The sequence below is a fragment of the Myotis yumanensis genome, unplaced genomic scaffold (genome assembly GCF_028538775.1).
Source record: "Myotis yumanensis isolate MYYU_CA2020_CCGP unplaced genomic scaffold, mMyoYum1.0.hap1 SCAF_8, whole genome shotgun sequence".
NCBI lineage: Eukaryota > Metazoa > Chordata > Mammalia > Chiroptera > Vespertilionidae > Myotis > Myotis yumanensis.
Genome location: NW_027223759.1, coordinates 84,480,422 through 84,498,497, shown reverse-complemented (window position 1 = coordinate 84,498,497; position 18,076 = coordinate 84,480,422). Strand labels below are relative to the sequence as shown.

At 48.3% G+C, this 18,076-nt stretch overlaps 2 protein-coding genes across 4 annotated transcripts in view; one reads left to right on the top strand and one right to left on the bottom strand.

Moving 5' to 3' along the window:
* Nucleotides 1–3,497: 3,497 nt before the first annotated feature.
* On the bottom strand, nt 3,498–8,673 carry DBI (diazepam binding inhibitor, acyl-CoA binding protein). Its single transcript, XM_070423130.1, has 4 exons — nt 8,569–8,673; nt 7,401–7,518; nt 5,230–5,292; nt 3,498–3,781 (listed from the first exon to the last, which is right to left on the bottom strand). The coding sequence occupies exons 1-4, from the start codon at nt 8,575–8,577 to the stop codon at nt 3,708–3,710; spliced, it is 264 nt and encodes an 87-aa protein (XP_070279231.1). The 5' UTR covers nt 8,578–8,673; the 3' UTR covers nt 3,498–3,707.
* Nucleotides 8,674–8,798: 125 nt separating this feature from the next.
* CUNH2orf76 (chromosome unknown C2orf76 homolog) overlaps nt 8,799–18,076 on the top strand; it is a 76,518-nt gene continuing 67,240 nt past the window's right edge. For 2 of the 3 annotated variants that reach the window (XM_070423128.1, XM_070423126.1), the window contains exon 1: nt 8,799–8,854. The gene's annotated coding sequence lies outside the window, so the exon portion shown is untranslated. The remainder of the gene's footprint in view (nt 8,855–18,076) is intronic. The other variant, XM_070423127.1, reaches the window with a different exon arrangement.

Below are 18,076 nucleotides of genomic sequence, written 5' to 3'. Positions count from 1 at the left end.
CTGAGTTATCTATCCCAAAGCCGCTTTGCTTATTTTTTGCTCTGTTCTTAGTTACCCGATGTTCTTTTGGAAGAGGGATCATCTGCAACCATACTCATAAAGAAGAGAAGAAAGTTCCAAGCTTCTCTTCCCTGGGAGCAGCCAAGGGCAGAGGCGCTGTCTTGCCCTGGCCCAAGTCCCAAGGGCACAGCTTTGCTGCAGCCAGCCTCCTGGGTACTTCTGGACTCATCCTCAACTTCAAACACCTGCAACTGAATGTTAATCTGTATTCATCTGGCTGCTCAAACCACCCCCGCACAACTTCCCAGCCTGACTTCCGCCAAGCCAACCTCCCCAGGGCCTTCTCCTCCCCCTCCCGTGGCTCTCCTTCTTATCTACACCGGACACATGACCCTCCTGGCCAGCCCTTTTACTGATGAAGAAAGCAAGGCTTACACAGGTGACACAACTCGCTCCCTGTCTCTACCCTGGGCAGTGGGCAATCAGCGGCCTTCCCAAGTCCCACAAGCTGAGTGGTCCCTGTGTGGTCACTGGTTCTCAGGCTTGTGGACCTAGGAACTACTTTGGTGTGGGGAGAGCATCCTAGGAAAACCCCCACTGACTTGCATGGCTGACCCTCAAATTATTGGAGCACTGCCAAGGTGGGGAGCAGCACTTCGGGCCCCAGGGCAGGATTTGTGCAGCAGTCGGGAGGGTGAGGATGCAGCTGGGAAAGACCCGCAGGCTGCTAGCCAGTTGCTGTTTGCTAGGTATTGTGCTAAGCACTTGCCCCACCTTATCAGCCTATTGTCCGCATGCGGTGTGTCTCCAAGAAGGTAGTGACTTAGCACCTGAGAGGCTGAAGTAGGATTCACAGCTAAGTCTGTCACCAGCCAGATGGGCATTGGTACCCTGTGGGCGTGTTATAGAGGAGGGGGAAGCCTGTGCCCCACTCTGCTCCCATTGCTTCATTTGTTCCCAAATAACACCCTGTGTGGGACACACCCCTGGGCTGTGCATGGACAGCTGCAGAAGTCAGGGGAGCAGGCCTGGCCCTGAGGCTGCTGGGGGCGTGTTCTCAGAACACCACCCCAGCATCACTTTCTGAGAAACTGGTACCACGGCTTTACAGTGAGTGGGAGGGAGGGCCCTCTCACCTGGCCATGCTTCAGAATCACCTCAGGTCTGGCTTGTCTGGGTCCCACACCAGCGTGGAGATGTGACCTGCTTTCCCAAGCCGCTCTTCTGGAAGGAGTTGCGCAGCGGCCGAGGGATTTATTGCACTGGAACTTATGCTAGTCCAGTGAGGTGGGGGTCACCCTATCATCTGAGTGACAGTGGAGGTACAGAGCTGAGGGGCAGCCAGTGCCATCAGAAGGAACATGATGGAAGGGGATGAGCAGGGCCTTTCTGACCAGAGCCCTGAGTTTAGACCCACGCACATCGCCAGAACCTTAATTTCCAAGTGAATAATGAGCACAGTAATCCCCACTGCACAGCAGTGAGGAGCAGGGTACTGCATTCGAGAACCAAATCAAAGAACCCGAGTGGAAGCCTGGCCCGTCAGCTTCTCAGCAGATGATGGCCATTAATTAGAGGCCACACCAGAGGTGGCAGATGGGCCTTGGGTCTAAGCCTTTCACTCCCACAGTGGCTCTCTCCCATCGCACCCACAGAGAACTGCTGAGTCGTTACAACAACCTTAGCCCAGTGTGGCTCCGAGCACCAGACAGACTGTATCAGGGCTTCCTTAGGCGGAGGCCCATTCCCCTCCCACTCTGTGCCAGAGGCGCTGACACGGGGCCTGAGCACACATCTGCCAGGCTGCCTTTCACAGGCTGGAAATAGGGCAGAAAGCTGGGCAGTGTCACCGAAGGAGCGATCACTTGTTCCTGGACTCGGTCCGTGACTCCGATGGTGTCAGAGACAAGAGTTGATTTGAAAGCTGGTGGAAAAATCCCCGATAAAGAGGCACACAGGGCATGCACTCGATGCCAGGAGCTTCTCACATAATCTCATTAATGCTCACCTCCACCCTCCGGGGAGCTGCACCAGCCTCCTGGAGCCAGATTTGTTTGGACAAGAACCACGCCTTGGACTTCATCTAAGGTTGTTTATCCTTTGGTTCACTCCTGAAACAGCCAATACCTGAGCCATGGAGATGGTCCAGGTATGGGTCCAGGTGAGTAGCTGTGGCTCCTTCTGCCTCCCTTGGTGCCTGTGAGGTGGGTGGAGAGGACTGTAGGCTTCCTGCCTCATCCGCCCTCAGTTACATCAGCACCAGGAAAGACTGTCTCCCACATAGACAACACTGCTACTCAGAATGTCACCTCACTTGGGCCACATGTTGGGGTTTTGGACCGTGACCCTGTTGGAGCAACCTTCCCTGGTCTACCCCTGGGCTGCGGGCCTGGTTTCCCAGGGGCAGGCTGGGCTGGACTGGAAGAATTGCTGTTCTCAATAGCTGTTGACCATGTGCTCCCCATGGCGCCCCATCCCCTACGGTCAGATTCTGTTTACATTTTACATGGCAGGCATGCCCACCACAGCCACACTGGTGCCCTCCTTGCTGCCCCCTTCTCCCACTGCAGCACTGGTCGTGCCTGAGGCCACCTGAGGTGCTGGCATCTGAACCACGACCTGCACTTGAATGATGGTTCTTAGTTTATTCACCAGCGGAGTGATCTTGGGCAAGTCACTCTAACGCCAAGGCCTGTTCTTCCGGGGTGAGGCTGAACTGTGTCTAAGGCAGGGCACAGGCTTTGGAGAGCACCGACTGCTGCCTGGCCTCAGAGTTTCTCCTCAATCCCCGTCAGCCCCAACATCATCACCTGCAAAATGGGAAATCTCATCTCCCGGGCAGAACTGTGGCGACTGAAGGGGAACACCCTGCAAGGAAGGTCTGACAGCTGACAGCTCTCGCTTTTCCTTCTTTTTATTTTTTTTTTGCTTTTCAACAACCTACATCTTCCAGGGTCAAGCTCTAGTCTTTCTTCTCTGCAGCCTAACCTTGCCCACCCCGTCCCCCAGGTCCCGATCTCCCTTACCCTGCTCATTTTTGCCTGCCCAGCTGCCTGTGGCCAAGCTTCCCCTGGGCCTTCGGGAATGCCCGTGGCAGGTGCACATGTCATTCCTTGCTCACTGGCTCTGGAACTGAGGACTGGTTGGACCTGAGACAGACCTCAAACACCTGTCAACCCTGCCTTCATCCGAGCAGGAGGCTAGCAATGTTCCCAACAGGGGCTGAAGTACCTGCAGACTGAAGCCTCTGCCAGGCCCCTGAAGGGTGCACTGGAACTGGGAGGGATACGAGGTGGGAAAGGCCACTCCTACAGCCGTCCGCCTCCCCGCAGGAGGTGAGTGCACTCTGGGCCTGGAACAGGTGGAACTGCCTGCCTCACTCCTGGCAGAGGACCAGGGACGGAACGGAGCTCAAACACTTCCAGACAAAAAATCTTTAGAAAAAGGAAGTGAGATTGGAAGTGTCAATTATTTCAAGGAACCAGATTATCAAAGACTTAAGTAACAAATGCAGTTTTAATTGGTCTATAGATAAAAACTACTCCGCAAGGTGAGTAACCATTTCCGCTCCTAATGTTAGAGCCGTATCCTGGACAGTGTTCAGGAAGAAGGTTAACTTCATTATTTCACTTCATCTGTGGTATTAGAAAAACAAGGCATGATTATCAGTTTAGATGACATGCGTGGCTGGCAGCCAAACCCAGTCCCTACATTCCGTATTTTTTCTTTAGTTCTTCTACTTTGTTGACGTACGCTTTCATGGCATCTTCCTTGGACGTCCCTGTAAGGAATCAACAGATTGTCTGTCAGAGGCAGCACAGAAGTTGAGCGGCAGCCTCAGAGCCCCTGACAGCTCTGGTTTAACACTCCGAGGCTCAGTTTCTCACCTGCAAAGGGGGAGCCCTACTCCCCACACCTCGGAGACCTGGCCGGGATCTGACGAAGAACTCGAGAAGCCCGGCCCACAGAGAACGCTCAATGCTCCATAAAGCACTGAACCAATGTGTGTGTGGCTGTCTTGAGGCCTGCCAATAGCCTGCTGGCCTTGTGAGTCCCCCACTGTTGTAAGGGGTTAGTCTGAGCCTTGGGGAAAGGCGGGGCCCTCCAGACAGGCAGGAGAGCCGCACCTGGGGAGCCACAGTGGCCTTACGGGTCCTGTTGACTTCCCAGGTTGCTTTGGCCTATCAAGTATTTCTCTGTTGGGTTCTTAACTCCCAGAGCTGTCAAGCTGGTGGTGAAACAGCAAAGCCAAGCACCCTTTTCTCCCCAGAGAGAAGTTACGAGAAAAATTTTGAGAACTCTGAGCAAAAGCAGCTGGCTCTTGGAGGGGGATGAGGCCAGTTTTTGCCTTCTTGCTGCTGTGTAAGAGACACCGACTATGCTAGTATATTCCTCAGAGACAGTAACACCTACTTTCCCGGATCCACGTGAAGGAGAGAGACCTGCTGGAAATCGGAGCGTGTCTGAAGCACTGAGTGTGTGGGGCCTGAGGATGGCATGGAAATGCCCATGGAAGTGGACAGTCGGACGGGCATTCCTGTTCCAGTTACTTCAAATCCCAGGAGTGTTTTTATTGTATCCTGGTCCTTTTTGAGTTCAAGTGTTTCTCATTTGCAGGGAGACAGAGGGCTTATTCAGAAGCTAGCTACAAGAACAAAAAAGCTGGCAGGCACGTTAGTGCCAACTTTTAGGTCTTGCTAGTGCAGGTGGCACGTGATTAAGTCGGAGCTGGGACACTTGGCTGCTGTTGCTTAGCATAGAATAGCTCCATTCACTGAGCCTACGAGTGCCAGAGGCTTGCCATGCATTAGCTCATTCCTTTCTTTTTTGTGCCTTTCTGGCTGGAAGGGAACTGGGGAGGGCTGCCTGGGCTACGGGGTCACTGCCTGGTCTTGTGGGGGAGAGGAGTTGTGGGCAGCAAACCTCCCCTAATTCTGAGTATATATAAGCCTTCGCCAACTATATCGCCTGCTAATCTGTTTCTCAGTGGCCTGGCCCCTGTCCCTCCTCTCCAGATGACACCACGACTTGGACATGGTGCTTTTGGAGAAGGCATTACTGGTATTAAGAGAAAAAGTAGGTGGCCCAGTTTTTTTCCATTCTGACACAGGTCAAGCTGTGTCCAGCCCAGGCCTTACCCACTGTTTTCCCTCCTCACCCCTTGCACGCCCATCATCAGTATTTCATTACTGGGCTTCACAAATGAGGGAAAGGGATGAGAACAATTACCTTTCAGCTCATTCCAGGCATCCCACTTGGCCTTGCCTTTGAGGTCCAACATCCCAGGCCGTTCTTCAACAAGAAAAGGAAAGACATTAGGCTGCTTCCAGTTCCAAAGGAAAACTTTAGCAGCTTTCTTGCCATGAAAGGCATCTTTATCACACCGATCCCTTCTACACTGCCATGAAGGTAAACAGCCCAAAACAGTGTACAGAAATACAAACTTAAAATCCAGAGAGAGTAAAAGGGCAACTGCTCCCATTACTAGAGGGTCCTTGTCTTCAAAGTTAAGTAACTCCCAAACATCTTCTTTTAAAAACTGCACTTTAAACAATACTGTGAAGTTTCCTTCCCACCTCATTTCTCTGTCTCATGCCTTACTGTTTAGTTTTCTGAGTGTCCTTTTCTGTGGGCTGCATGTTCATACCCTTGCCCCATTTTCCACCAAATCGTTAGTCTATTTCTTGTTGATTTGTGGGAGATTTTTCCTGAGAGCAACGTTTCTTCAAGTCAGACCATGATTTTATGCTTACAGACTTATCAGCTGCACTTGGGAAACACACTCACGAGTTCCCTGCTGACCTATTCCCTGCCACGCAGAGAATCAAGCCATGGGGTGCAACCACGGCGCCCACAGCCTGGACCCTGTGCCAGAGGAACATCACGCCTTCCGAAATGCTTTCTGGGAAGCATTCCCGGAGGTACCTGGGAGGAACTGCACCTGCAGTCATCAACCAACTTCTAGAGCAGCACACCCGCAGCAGCCCCTCTGTGATGATGGAAATGCTGTACATTTGCACCGTCCAATTTGTCACTTGTGTCACTTGAGCTCCTGGAATAGTGGCTTGTGTGACTGAAGACTGAACTTTTGATTCTACTTATTTTGAGCTATCTTCAGTTTAAATTTAGATAGCCACGTGTGGCTAGTGGCTACTGTACTGGACTGTGAAACCTGAGAGTGTGCTGGTACCTCCCTGACCCAGAAGTTAGATTCCCAAGCCAGCCTACCTGCCCTGACGTGAAAGCAGGGCAGGCCCAGTCTCTGAAAACACTGCTTGGCCGAAGAGTATCTTGGCGGCTCTAGCCACCCCCACTTCATCTCTCCACCCCCTTCCCAGGAGGACACAGCTTATAAACCCAGCATAAAACTCACCTCCACCACGAGACCTTTCTCAACTCAGCCCTCCCTGGGAACCCATGTTCGATTTGGCATTGCACCAGATCTCTACCTCTGGGCACTTCGGCATCCAGCAGGTTCGCAGCCAGCCCACCTGCTTCACCTCCAACCCAACTGCAGTGGAATTGGGGGCCCACTCACCCTCCTGATCAGAGAGGGGAGGGGGTAACCTCCTTTTGTGGCCATGGCCACCACCTCCGAGTCCTTGCATGGACTGAATCATGCCACTGCCTAACCCATTTCTCTGCCTCATGCATTACTGTTTAGTTTTCTGAGTGTCCTATTTTGTGAACTGTATGTTCATACCCTTGCACCATTTCCCCCCCGAATTATTAGTCTATTTCTTATTGATCTGTGGGAGATTTTTCCTGAGAGCAAAGTATACACCTGAGAATCAGGGACTTTGGGGGCAGAATAAAAACTGGCCGAGGCAGGAAAGGCAGTACTATGGAATACATTAATTCAAACTATGGCCTCAAAATCTGTACTAAGACTTTTCAACAGGGAATGGTCACCAGGAAATGTTTCAGCAAAAAGGCTCTGACCTGTCCCAGGAAGCCAGCTGCCTCTCTGCTCCTGATTTAGGCTTGGTCCCCTGCCAAGTGCGCGGAGACTTTGATCTTGCCCGTTTAGGGTGGAAGCACTATGCTTCAACAAAGCTACTAGTGAGCTGAGAGTTGAGCAAGCCTCTTCCAAGCTGGGGGCCTTCACCACCGCCCAAGAAGATGGGAAATGCTCTTGATAATCAGTAAAGTTTAGGATTTGCATTCTCTACCTGACCAACCAAGAACAGTGCAGGGTCTGTACACCCAATCCAGGAACATGATCTCGGGGAACCTCTCCCGGCTTACACCCCAGGAACGTCATAAAAATCACCATCCCACCCAAAGAGTTCAGAAGGAGGTTGTGAGCGAGGTTCCCACAGATTAAGAGTCCCAGCACCCACCGAGGCTGCTGGGTCTGCTTGGATGAACGGGGCCCGCCCCCCCTCGTCTCAGCATACCTGTGTTCACGTCCCCCACAGTCGCCTGTTTGTAGCGGCTGTAGATGAACAGCATCTCATCGTCCGCTGGCTTGGTCTTGAGGTGCTTAACATCCTCGGCAGCTTTGTCAAACTCGGCCTAAATGCGAGGGAGAGGAGAGGCCTGAATGGAGCTCCGCAAGGGGGTGGAGGAGTTGCAGAGGCAGCGCTCCTGTAACACAGGTGAGGGAAAGCAGCGCCCTCGCAAGTGTGTCCCCTCCTCCCCACAACCGGACAGCTAGAAAGATCCAGCAAAACAAAGAGGTGGCTCACAGGCTCCCTTATTTGACAACTACATTAAGAAAGCTCTCATACACCGGGTGTCAGGTACTGGAAAAAGCGTGGGAAGGAGAAGCCTCAGACTGCCTGCAGCGGGAGTGTACTCGGCAGGAAAGGCGGCTGGCCACCTGCCTGGGCAATACCGGGTCGCCCTGGGGATGGCTGAGGTCCCAGTGAAGCCCTGACCTGGGGACAGGGGTGCCTAAAACAGCTGAAAAGGGGACAGGGCATGAGTACAGCAGGGTCAGGGCCTGAGTCAGTTGGCCCCCTTCCCCCGAGTTTGGGGCGTCCAGCGCCAACCTCTGTCCCAGTGCCGGACCGGAGGGAGAGAGGAGAGGAGCCAAAGGTCGCCCAGCACAGCTCGGTCTCGGAAAAGCGGCTACATTCAAGGGAGGGCAAGGCCTCGGGGGTCGCCTCTCCCCCGGCGCACCCTCCCCCGGCCGCACGGACACTCGGCCCCTACTTCTGACCTCCAAGCTCGCAGCCACGGTCTCCTTGCTTCCCTTCTCCGCCCTTACTCATGTCCTGTCCTTCCGGATGGGGGACTCGGTCCCTTTCTCCTTCCAGCCATGCAACCCTCTTCCTCTCCTCTTTCTACCTCGGACCCTCGCCTCCGATCCCTATCCCTGCTTCACCGCGAAGTCCACTCGATGGGCAACTTGCCAGCAGTTGCAGGGTGGATGGCGGTGTAGGGAGCCCCAAACCGAAAGTTCCGCTCTCAAGGCTCTGTCCAAAGGGTCAGGGCTGGGCACGGGTCCAGGAGGCAGAACGGAGCCGGGAAGAGAAAGACCTTCCAGGGTTCTGCCTGCGGGGTGGTCCCCACGCCGGCTGCCCGCCCCGCTGCCCTTTCGCAGCCCCGCACGTGTCCTACCTGAGACATGCCGGCGGGTAGGTGCAAGGACTCAGGAGCTGGCGGACGCGGCGAGGAGCTGGGAGAAGTAGCCCAAGAGCCGTCTGGCAGCGCCTTTAGAGGCGCAGTCCCAGGCCTCCCCTGCGGGGCTCGGGCGAGCGAGCGGCAGCCAATCAGAAGCCAGCTCTGCGCGAGGGCGTGGCCATCCTCTGCGGCACCGCCCGCCGCCCACCGCCCGCCTCACCCGAGCTCACGTGGGTCTGCTCGCGCACGCGCGGACGGGAGCCGAAGGGAACTCCGGGAGCAGGTGGGACCGCGGAAGTAGGGCGCGCATCAGGGAGCGGGTGCTGTGGTCCGACCGGGGTGCAGCCCCAGCCTGCCGGGGAGTGACCCGCAGGGCAGAGGAGAGGGGTGGAGGCTGAAGAGCAGAGCCTGTTAAACATGTTTCACTGATCCCGTGTCCGGCGGGCGCGAGCAGGCCGGAAGTTGCTCCTCTGGCTGAGGAACCTCTCAGGCGTGGGGCGGGCGAGGGGCTTCTGCTCGTCTCAGGAACCTAGAGGAGCGGCGCGCCCCGGGCTGGCTGAGCCGGTGGGTGGCTGAGCCGGTCCCCGGGAAAGCGAGGCCGAGGCTTCGTCCTCTGAGCGTTTGGCACGCCTTCCCGTTGCCCTAGTGTGCAGCTCTGTGTCGCACATTTCTGTTTGTGGTGCATGTCTCCATCTAGTCCAGCGGTTCTCAACCTGTGGGTCTCGACCCCTTTGGCGGTCGAACGACCCTTTCACAGGGGTCGCCTAAGACCATCCTGCATAACAGATATTTACATTACTATTCATAATAGTAGCAACATTACAGTTATGAAGTAGCAACAAAAATAATGTTATGGTTGGGTCACAACATGAGGAACTGTATTTAAAGGGCCAGAAGGTTGAGAACCACTGATTCTAGTGCATTAAAGGCAGGGACAGTGTCTTACTTACCTTGACTTTAACAAACGTGGCCCCGGCCTGGTGTCCAGCACATATCTCTTACGTGGATGACACTTGCATTCATTGACAAATATTTACTCGACTCTTGTCAGGTAACTTGCACCTTCCTGGACCTCGGGATACAGCAGTGAAAAAAACCCCACATAATTTCTTGCATCCTGTGGACAAAAGGGGCCACATGCTGACCTGATAGGCTCAGGGGAGGCCTGCATGGCAGTCTTGCAAACTCAGAGACCTAAAGTAACCACAAAGGATGGTCTGAAATTAAACTTTAACTAAAGCAGTTATGGTGGGCAGTTACGTCCTAGGCCAGTATCTTCACTGACAAGGTCAACCTTTACCTTAACTGAGCCTATCTGTCTTTTTGCATCTATGATAACATACCCTTGAAATGTCTGGGTAACTTGTGACTTCCCTTTTTCTGGAGCCCCTGGGGCACAACCAAATGTGCTGGGCGCCAGGACAGATGCCACAAATTCCTTCATTATCATGTTACTTGATCCTGCACCCACCTAAGTATGTGTCTATCATTGTACTTTTTATCCGATCCCAGGGGTTTTCCCTGCTTTGCTTTATCCCCCCTCCTTAATCTGTCACCAATGAATTTCATGTAACCCACCTACATCCCTCCCTTGATTGCAAATGTATAAATACAAATGTAACCCGCCATTCTCCGGAGCCTTATCTCAATTCGTTGAGGTTCTGCTTCCTGGCATATGTCGACAGTTTGGCTCAAATAAACTCACAAAAATTCTTTACAGGTTTCAATGGTTTTTTACATTAACAATTCTTAGAACTTATATTAGGGATAATAGTTAATAAAGCAAGTTAAATAGAAAGGGTGTTAGAGGGTAGGGAGTTGGAAGTTGACAGTTTCACGTGGGATGGGCGGGTGGAGGGTTAAGGGAGGTGACGTTTGAGAAGGATCCTCGTGGAGAGGAGGGAGCACTCCAGGCAGGACCTTAGTGTGAAGGTGGGAGCAGGGAGGAGTAGAAGGAGAGGAGGCTGGAGAGCTGAGGAGGTGGCAGGCTGCTTAGATGATGCAGAGCCTGATCTTTATAGGGACTTGACTTTTATTCTGAGTGCGATGGAAACCAGAGGCTTTCGAGCAGAGGATGATGAGACTGAGGGGCAGGCCCTTGCCAGGTTGTCACAGAGGCTGATGGCAGGGTTTGAAGGTGATGCCCAGGAGACGAAAGGATTTCCCGGGGCTTACAGAGGAGTGGGTGAATGGAGGGATTTGACGGAAAATTCTCTGGAGATTATTAAAAAGAGAGATCATTCCTTTCCTATTCCTAATATATGACAAGAGGACTGGACTACACATCTTCCCCCACTTACAATGGTAGGTGTTTAGAAGGAAAAGCCAGGCGGAAGCTTTCAGAAGTAACTTAATGTAGGCGAGGCTTTATGAAATGGGAAGAAGTAGAGGTACAATAGTAAGGAACAAATCCAGAGCCTGTAGAGAGTCAAGCAAATTAACAAAAGCCTTGTAGTTAAACGTGAAGAAATTACATCTGAATTGTAAGAAATGTGGGTTTCTCCCAAAATGATCATTCAGAGCTGCTTTTCCCCCTGAGGCCCAGGTGAAACCTGGAAGCATCTTGGCTCCATCATTTGGTGCTTACAGCATCCTTGTTGGGAATTCAGGTTATTGTCCGTGTGGGTCAGATTTGCAGTTAACAGTATCTGCTAGTCAGTAGGTTTTAACATTAGGTTATTGTATTTGGCGTATTTGAAAAGATTAGGTACCTCTCATAATGTAATTTTAAACATACCTCAGATTGATTGGAGTTGAACATTGTAGAAAGCCAGATTTGTGTTTTATCTTGGCAGTCTCCAGTTTAAGTGGTTGACTGATTTGTTGGTTGCTTGTTTGGACTCGACTTCACTTTCCTAAAAACAAAACATTTCCCACAAGGTAGTTTTGTGCCTAGGCCCTACGTGAGTCTACAACAGTTGCTTACAGCAACTCAAGTGTGGAACTAAGTAAGGATTGTGGAATGGCATCCAGTTTTTAACATAGAGATAGTAACACACCAGCATCTGTGATTTTATTTTTAAAAATAAATTTTAGAGTATATTCAGGGACAATAAATTTTATGAAATTTTAAAAAATATATTGTTACTGATTTCAGAGAGGAAGAAAGATAGAGAAATAGAAACATCAATGATGAGAGAGAATCATTGATTGGCTGCCTCCTGCACACCCCCTACTGGGGATCGAGTCTGCAGCCAGGGCATGTGCCCTTGAATGGAACCTGGGATCCTTCAGTCCACAGGCTGAGGCTCTACCCACTGAGCCAGGCCAGGTAGGGCTGAATTTTTAATGATGTATTTCAACAGTGTTGGAAAGGAAATTGCTTTTCATATCTGGAGAAAGTACAAGCTCCTCAGGTCTGTTTATTTTATTTTTTAAAAAAACATATTTTATTGATTTTTTACAGAGAGGAAGGGAGAGGGATAGAGAGTTAGAAACATTGATCAGCTGGCTCCTGCACAACCCATACTGGGGATGTGCCTGCAACCAAGGTACATGCCCTTGACTGGAATAGAACCTGGGTCCCTTGAGTCCGCAGGCCGACACTCTAGCCACTGAGCCAAACCGGCCAGGGCACTTCAGGTATGTTTATAGCCCGGTCAGCCACTGTCACATGTTGTAATTATTTTATTTAATTTTAATTTATTCTTCTCTCTGAACCCCCTCTACATAAGCTAGGGAGGATAGGGATCACTGTGTATTGGTCAGTGCCTATCTCCAAGTGCCTGGCACTTCTTAGGCACCCAACTAACGGTAATTGAATGAACGAAGTGCTTTTCTGACTATGAAATGTATTCCTTCTGATCAGCCATGAACTGGAAACCAGCTAAGTTTATGAGAACTGAATGTGAAACTATGGGCTAGAGCAGTGGTCGGCAAACTCATTAGTCAACAGAGCCAAATATCAACAGTACAACGATTGAAATTTCTTTTGAGAGCCAAATTTTTTACACTTAAACTATATAGGTAGGTACATTGTTATTAACTTAATTAGGGTACTCCTAAGGCTTAGGAAGAGCCACACTCAAGGGGCCAAAGAGCCACATGTGGCTCGAGAGCTGCAGTTTGCCGACTACGGGGCTAGAGTAAAGTAGATGAACTCTGGTGCAAGGCCCATGTGATCTCTCTATGATTTCCCAGGCTTGGAAACAGAACACCTGAAGTGTTATCGGAAGATGGGAAACCATGAGCCAGTCAGCCTAATCAGCCCCTCCCGGTGAGCAGACAGGCTGCTGTCATTATAAGAGCTCGCTGTCCTTTTCTTGGTACCCCTGTTTTGACTAAGAGGCTTCACTTGCTGGTTCTCAGGGTAGTCAGTCAGGCAAGATGCATTAGCAGTAGTGAAAGCAGTTCTTGCCCTGGGGTATGAATAGTAGTTTAATATTAGATTTCTCCTTATAAACGAAATCTCACTAGCTAAAAGTAACCTATCATTAAAAAATGGACTACAGTTACAGCAAAGCTTTACTAGAAGGCACGGGGTAGGGTATTAACAAGTGTTGAATTCTATTCATTTGGTATTTATTTTCCATTTTCTTGGCATGTGACTCTGATGCTTGCCTCCAGGAAAGCTGGGAGGGGACTCGTGTGTTTTAAAGGGAGGGAGGCACCTGGGAAATGCTTTTGGGAAAGGAGCAGGGAGAGGTGGGCAGAGTTGGAGGTCTTTGATGAGAGTGGATACACTTGCCTTGTCCTGAGCTTAGGGAGAAGGCATTCAGTCTTCCACCATTAAGTGTCATATTGGCTGTAGGGTTTTTTGTACATGTCCTTTATCAAGTAGAGGAAGTTTCCCTCTATCGCTATTTCTAAGAGTTCTTATCATGAATGGATGTTGAAATTTATCGGATGCTTTTTTTTTTTTTTTTGCATTGATTGATATGATTACATGATTTTTCTTCTTTAGCCTATTAAAATGGTAGACTACATGGATTTCTTTTCAAATATTGAACTAGTCGTACTTCCCTGGAAGAAACCCCACTTGGTCATGGTGTATAATCCTTTGTATATATTGCAGAATTATATTGGCTAATATTTTAAGGGTCCTTATGTTTGTATTCATAAGGAATAGTAGTCTGTAGTTATTTTTTAATAATGTCTTTGGTTTGTTATAGAACTACTGGCTTCATAAAATGAAATAGGACATGTTTCCTCCTTTTCTATTTTCTGAAATAAGTTGCTTAGAACTGTTGTTAATTCTTTAAATGTTTTGTAGAATTAGCCAATGAAACCTTCTGGGCCTGGAGGTTCTTCTTCTGGGAGTTTTAAAATTAATTATAGGCCATTAAAATTTTCTATCTCATCTGGGTAATGGTGGTAGTTTGTGTTTTTCACGAAATTCGTCCATTTTGTCAAAGTTGTGAAGTTTGCATACCTGGATTTGTTCAAAGTATTCCCTGTTATCCTCATGATGTGTGCAGAGTCTGTAATGATATTCTCTACTTCATTTCTGATGTTGGTCATTTGTGTGTTCTCTCTCTTTTTTTCTTTGCCAAGCTTGTGCAAGATAGTCAATTTTTAAAAATCTCTCCAAAGAACCAGCTCTTTTTTTTTTTTTAAAAAAAACCTGATTCTTCTATTGTCTTTCTGTTTTTTAAATTTTATTGATTTTTAAAATATTATTATTTTTCCCTTTTGCTTGCTTTGGGTTTGTTTTCCTCTCCTTTTTTAGGTTCTTGAAGTGGGAGGTTAGATTATTGATTTGAGACTTTAAATTTGAATGTATACATTTAGTGCTATACATTCCCTCTTAGTTCTCCTTTGTGTCCCCCACATCTTATGTCGTATTTTCATTTTCATTCAGTTCAGTGTATTTTAAATTTCCTTTGAGACTTCCTCTTTGACCCAGGGATTGTATAACAGTCTCTTGCCTAGTTTCCAAGTGTTTATAGATTTACCCCATGTCTTTCTGGCTTTGATTTCTATTTTTATTCCAATGAGGTCAGAGAATACATTCTGTATGATTTCACTTCTTTAAATTTGTTATGTGTTTTTCTGTGGCCTAGGATATGGTCTTATTGGCATGTATTTTGTGGGCACTTTAAAAGAATGTGCATTCTGCTGTCATTAGTGGAATGTTCTGTAAATGTCCATTACGTTCTGTTGATTGATGGTTGAGTTCTATATCCCTGCTGCTTTTCTTTCTAATTATTCTTCCATTTGCTGAGAAAGGGGTGTTGAAATCTCTAACCACAATTGTGGATTTGTCTGTTTCCTCTTTCAGTTCTATCAGGTTTTTTCTTCACATATTTAACAGCTTTGTTTTTATACACATTAGGATTGCTATATCTTGTTGGTGGATTGACCCTGTTGGTCCATGGTTTCTTCTTTTATTTTCCTCTGTTTAGACATCCTTTATCCATTCTTTTAGGGTAGGTGTGCTGCTAACAAATTCTCTTAGCTTTTCTTCATCTGAGAATGCCTTGATTTTCTCATTTCTGAGGAATATTTTCACTGGGTATAGTGTATGGGTTGATGGTTCTTTTCTTTCTTTTTTTAAATATGTTTTTTATTGATTTTAGAGAGGAAGGGAGAGTGAGAGAGAGAGAACTAGAAACATTGATGAAGGAGAAACATCAACTGGTTGCCTCCTACTGGGGATGGAGCCCGAAACCTGAGCATGTACCCTGACCAGGAGGAATCCAACCAGTGACCTCTTGGTACCTGGAAGGACACTCAGTCCATTGAGCCACACCAGCCCAGCAGTTGATGTTCTTTTCTTTCATCACTTGAAAAATGTGCCACTTCCTTTGGCTTCCATGATTTATGATGAAAAACCCACTGCCATTTGCATTTGTTTTTCCCCTGTAGACAATGTTTATTTTCTCTCTGCTTTTAAGGTATTTTCTTTTAGGGCTCAAAAGTTTGATTACGATGTGTTTCGGAGTGGGTTTCTTTAGGTTTGTTCTGTTTGGGGTTCACTTCACTCTTGATTCTGTAGAATTATATCTCTTACCAACTTTGGGAAGCTGTTAGCCATTACTTTTTTAACCCTGCTCTATTCCGATCATTACAGTCCCACAGGCTCTAAGGCTCTGCTCATATATTTTTTGATGTTAATCCTTACCTGAGCATATTTTTCCCATTGATTTTTTTAGAGAGAGTGGAAGGGAGGGGAGGGAGAAACATCGATGTGAGAGAGACATATTGATTATTTGCCTCCCAAACGTGCCTTCAAACTGGTGACCCTTTGGGGGTGGACACTCTAACCATTGAGAACACCGGCCAGGGATTTTTTTTTTTTGGTCTATTTTTTCTGTTGTTCAGGTTGGGTAATTTCTGTTGTTTTATCTTCCAGTCCACTGTGTTCCCTCCATTCACTGAGTTTTTGAATTGAGATCTGTGTTTTTCAGTTCTAAAAATTTCCACTTGGTTCTTCTTTATAACTTCCATTTCTTTGATGAGACCTTATAATTTTTCCTTTGTTTCAAGCATAATTACAGTTGCTCATTGAAGCACATGACGTCTGAGTAAAACCTTTGTCAATTATTCTGACATTTCTGTTGTGTCGGTGTTGGCACCACTTGATTGCCTTTTTTCATTCCGGTTGACATCTTCCTGGTTCTTGATATGCTGTGATTTTCAGTTGAAACCTGGACATTTTGGGTGTTACATTCTGAGACTCTGGATCTTATGAAAATCTCCTGTTTTAGTGAGTTTTTTCCTGACACCTCCCTGACAGAAGACTTGCTACTGCAGGTGGGGATAGAAGTTCCGGTCCTTGATTTGGTCCTGCTGACACCTGAGGTGGGGTGGGAGTTTTCACTTCCCACTAGGCCTCCTCAGGATAAACTTCTGTTTGGGAGGCGTAAGAGTGCGCCCCACATGTCTTCCCCAGACATTGAGGTCGAGGTGGGCGTGGCTCAGTATGGCTGGGTGGTTGTGAAAGTCTGACTCACTGCCACTCCTCTGATACTACCTGTTACGATTTTGTTAAATTGGCATTTGTTAAGTGGAGCACAGGGTGCAGGACGCTGAGCTCAGCCAGAGATTGCGAGAGAAATGGAAATAGAGAAGTTCATTATTCACAGGTCCTGGAGGAGATACCTGGCACTCCTCCTGGGGCCTCATGGCGAGGTCAAGGCAGGTGCACGCAGACAGAGCGGCAGGACCCGGGGCACATGCCTTTATTAGATCCGTGGGTGGAGTGCTTTGGGGTTCTCAGGCTAGGGCTTGCTGGTCAATTCAACCCAAAAGTTCGAGGTTCTGGGAAGCCCCAGGGGAGTCTTAACTAATGGATCGGAAACTGTTGCTCACAAAGACTGTTTGGGAAATTATGGTGACTCTGTGGGCTGCTATCTAGGGTATGTTCTTGCATGATGGGGCAAGTGTCAGTTTAAGGTCCCTGCAGGCCGCTTGACCAAGCAAAATGGTATGTCCAGGTGGCAATATAATGAATAACTTAGCTAAACGGCTGACACCAGTGTGGGAGGGGAGGGGCCTTACCTTATGCTAGTGAGTTGGAAGGCTGAGCTCCCCAGGTGGTCTCCACTGACGCTGGGTTTCAAGAGTCAGGCTTATGATTACCCAGCTCCCTGCTCTGCCTCCTCTAACATCACCCTGAGGCTGGGTGAGTTGGGGGTCTCCTTATTAAAGCCAGTGAAGGAATCTTTTTTTTTTTTTTTTTTAAATTAAATCTTTATTGTTCAGATTATTACATTTGTTCCTCTTTTTTCCCCCCATAACTCCCCTCCTTCCAGCTCCCACCCCACCCTCCACCCTCACTCCCCACCCACTGTGTTCATCCATAGGTGCATGATTTTTGTCCAGTCACTTCCCGCATCTCCCACACCCCTTTTTCCCCCAAGAATAGTCAGTCTATTCCCTTTCTATGTCCCTGATTCTATTATAATCACCAGTTCATTCTGTACATCAGGTTATTTATTCACTTGGTTCTTAGATTCATTTGTTGATAGATGCATGTTTGTTGTTCATAATTTGTATCTTTACCTTTTTCTTCTTCTTCCTCTTCTTAAAGGATACCTTTCAGCATTTCATATAATACTGGTTTGGCGGTGATGAACTCCTTTAGCTTTTCCTTATCTGTGAAGCTCTTTATCTGACCTTCAATTCTGAATGATAGCTTTGCTGGATAAAGTAATCTTGGTTGTAGGTTCTTGGTATTCAGCACTTTGAATATTTCTTGCCATTCCCTTCTGGCCTGCAAAGTTTCTGTTGAGAAATCAGCTGACAGTCGTATGGGTATTCCCTTGTAGGTAATTGAGCCTCTTTCTCTTGCTGCTTTTAAGATTTTCTCTTTGTCTTTTGCTCTTGGCATTTTAATGATGATGTGTCTTGGTGTGGTCCTCTTTGGATTCCTTTTGTTTGGGGTTCTCTGCGCTTCTTGGACCTGTAAGTCCATTTCTTTCACCAGGTGGGGGAAGTTTTCTGCCATTATTTCTTGAAATAGGTTTTCAATATCTTGCTGTCTCTCATCTTCTGGCACTCCAATGACTCTGATATTAGACCGCTTAAAGCTGTCCCAGAGGCTCCTTACACTATCTTCACA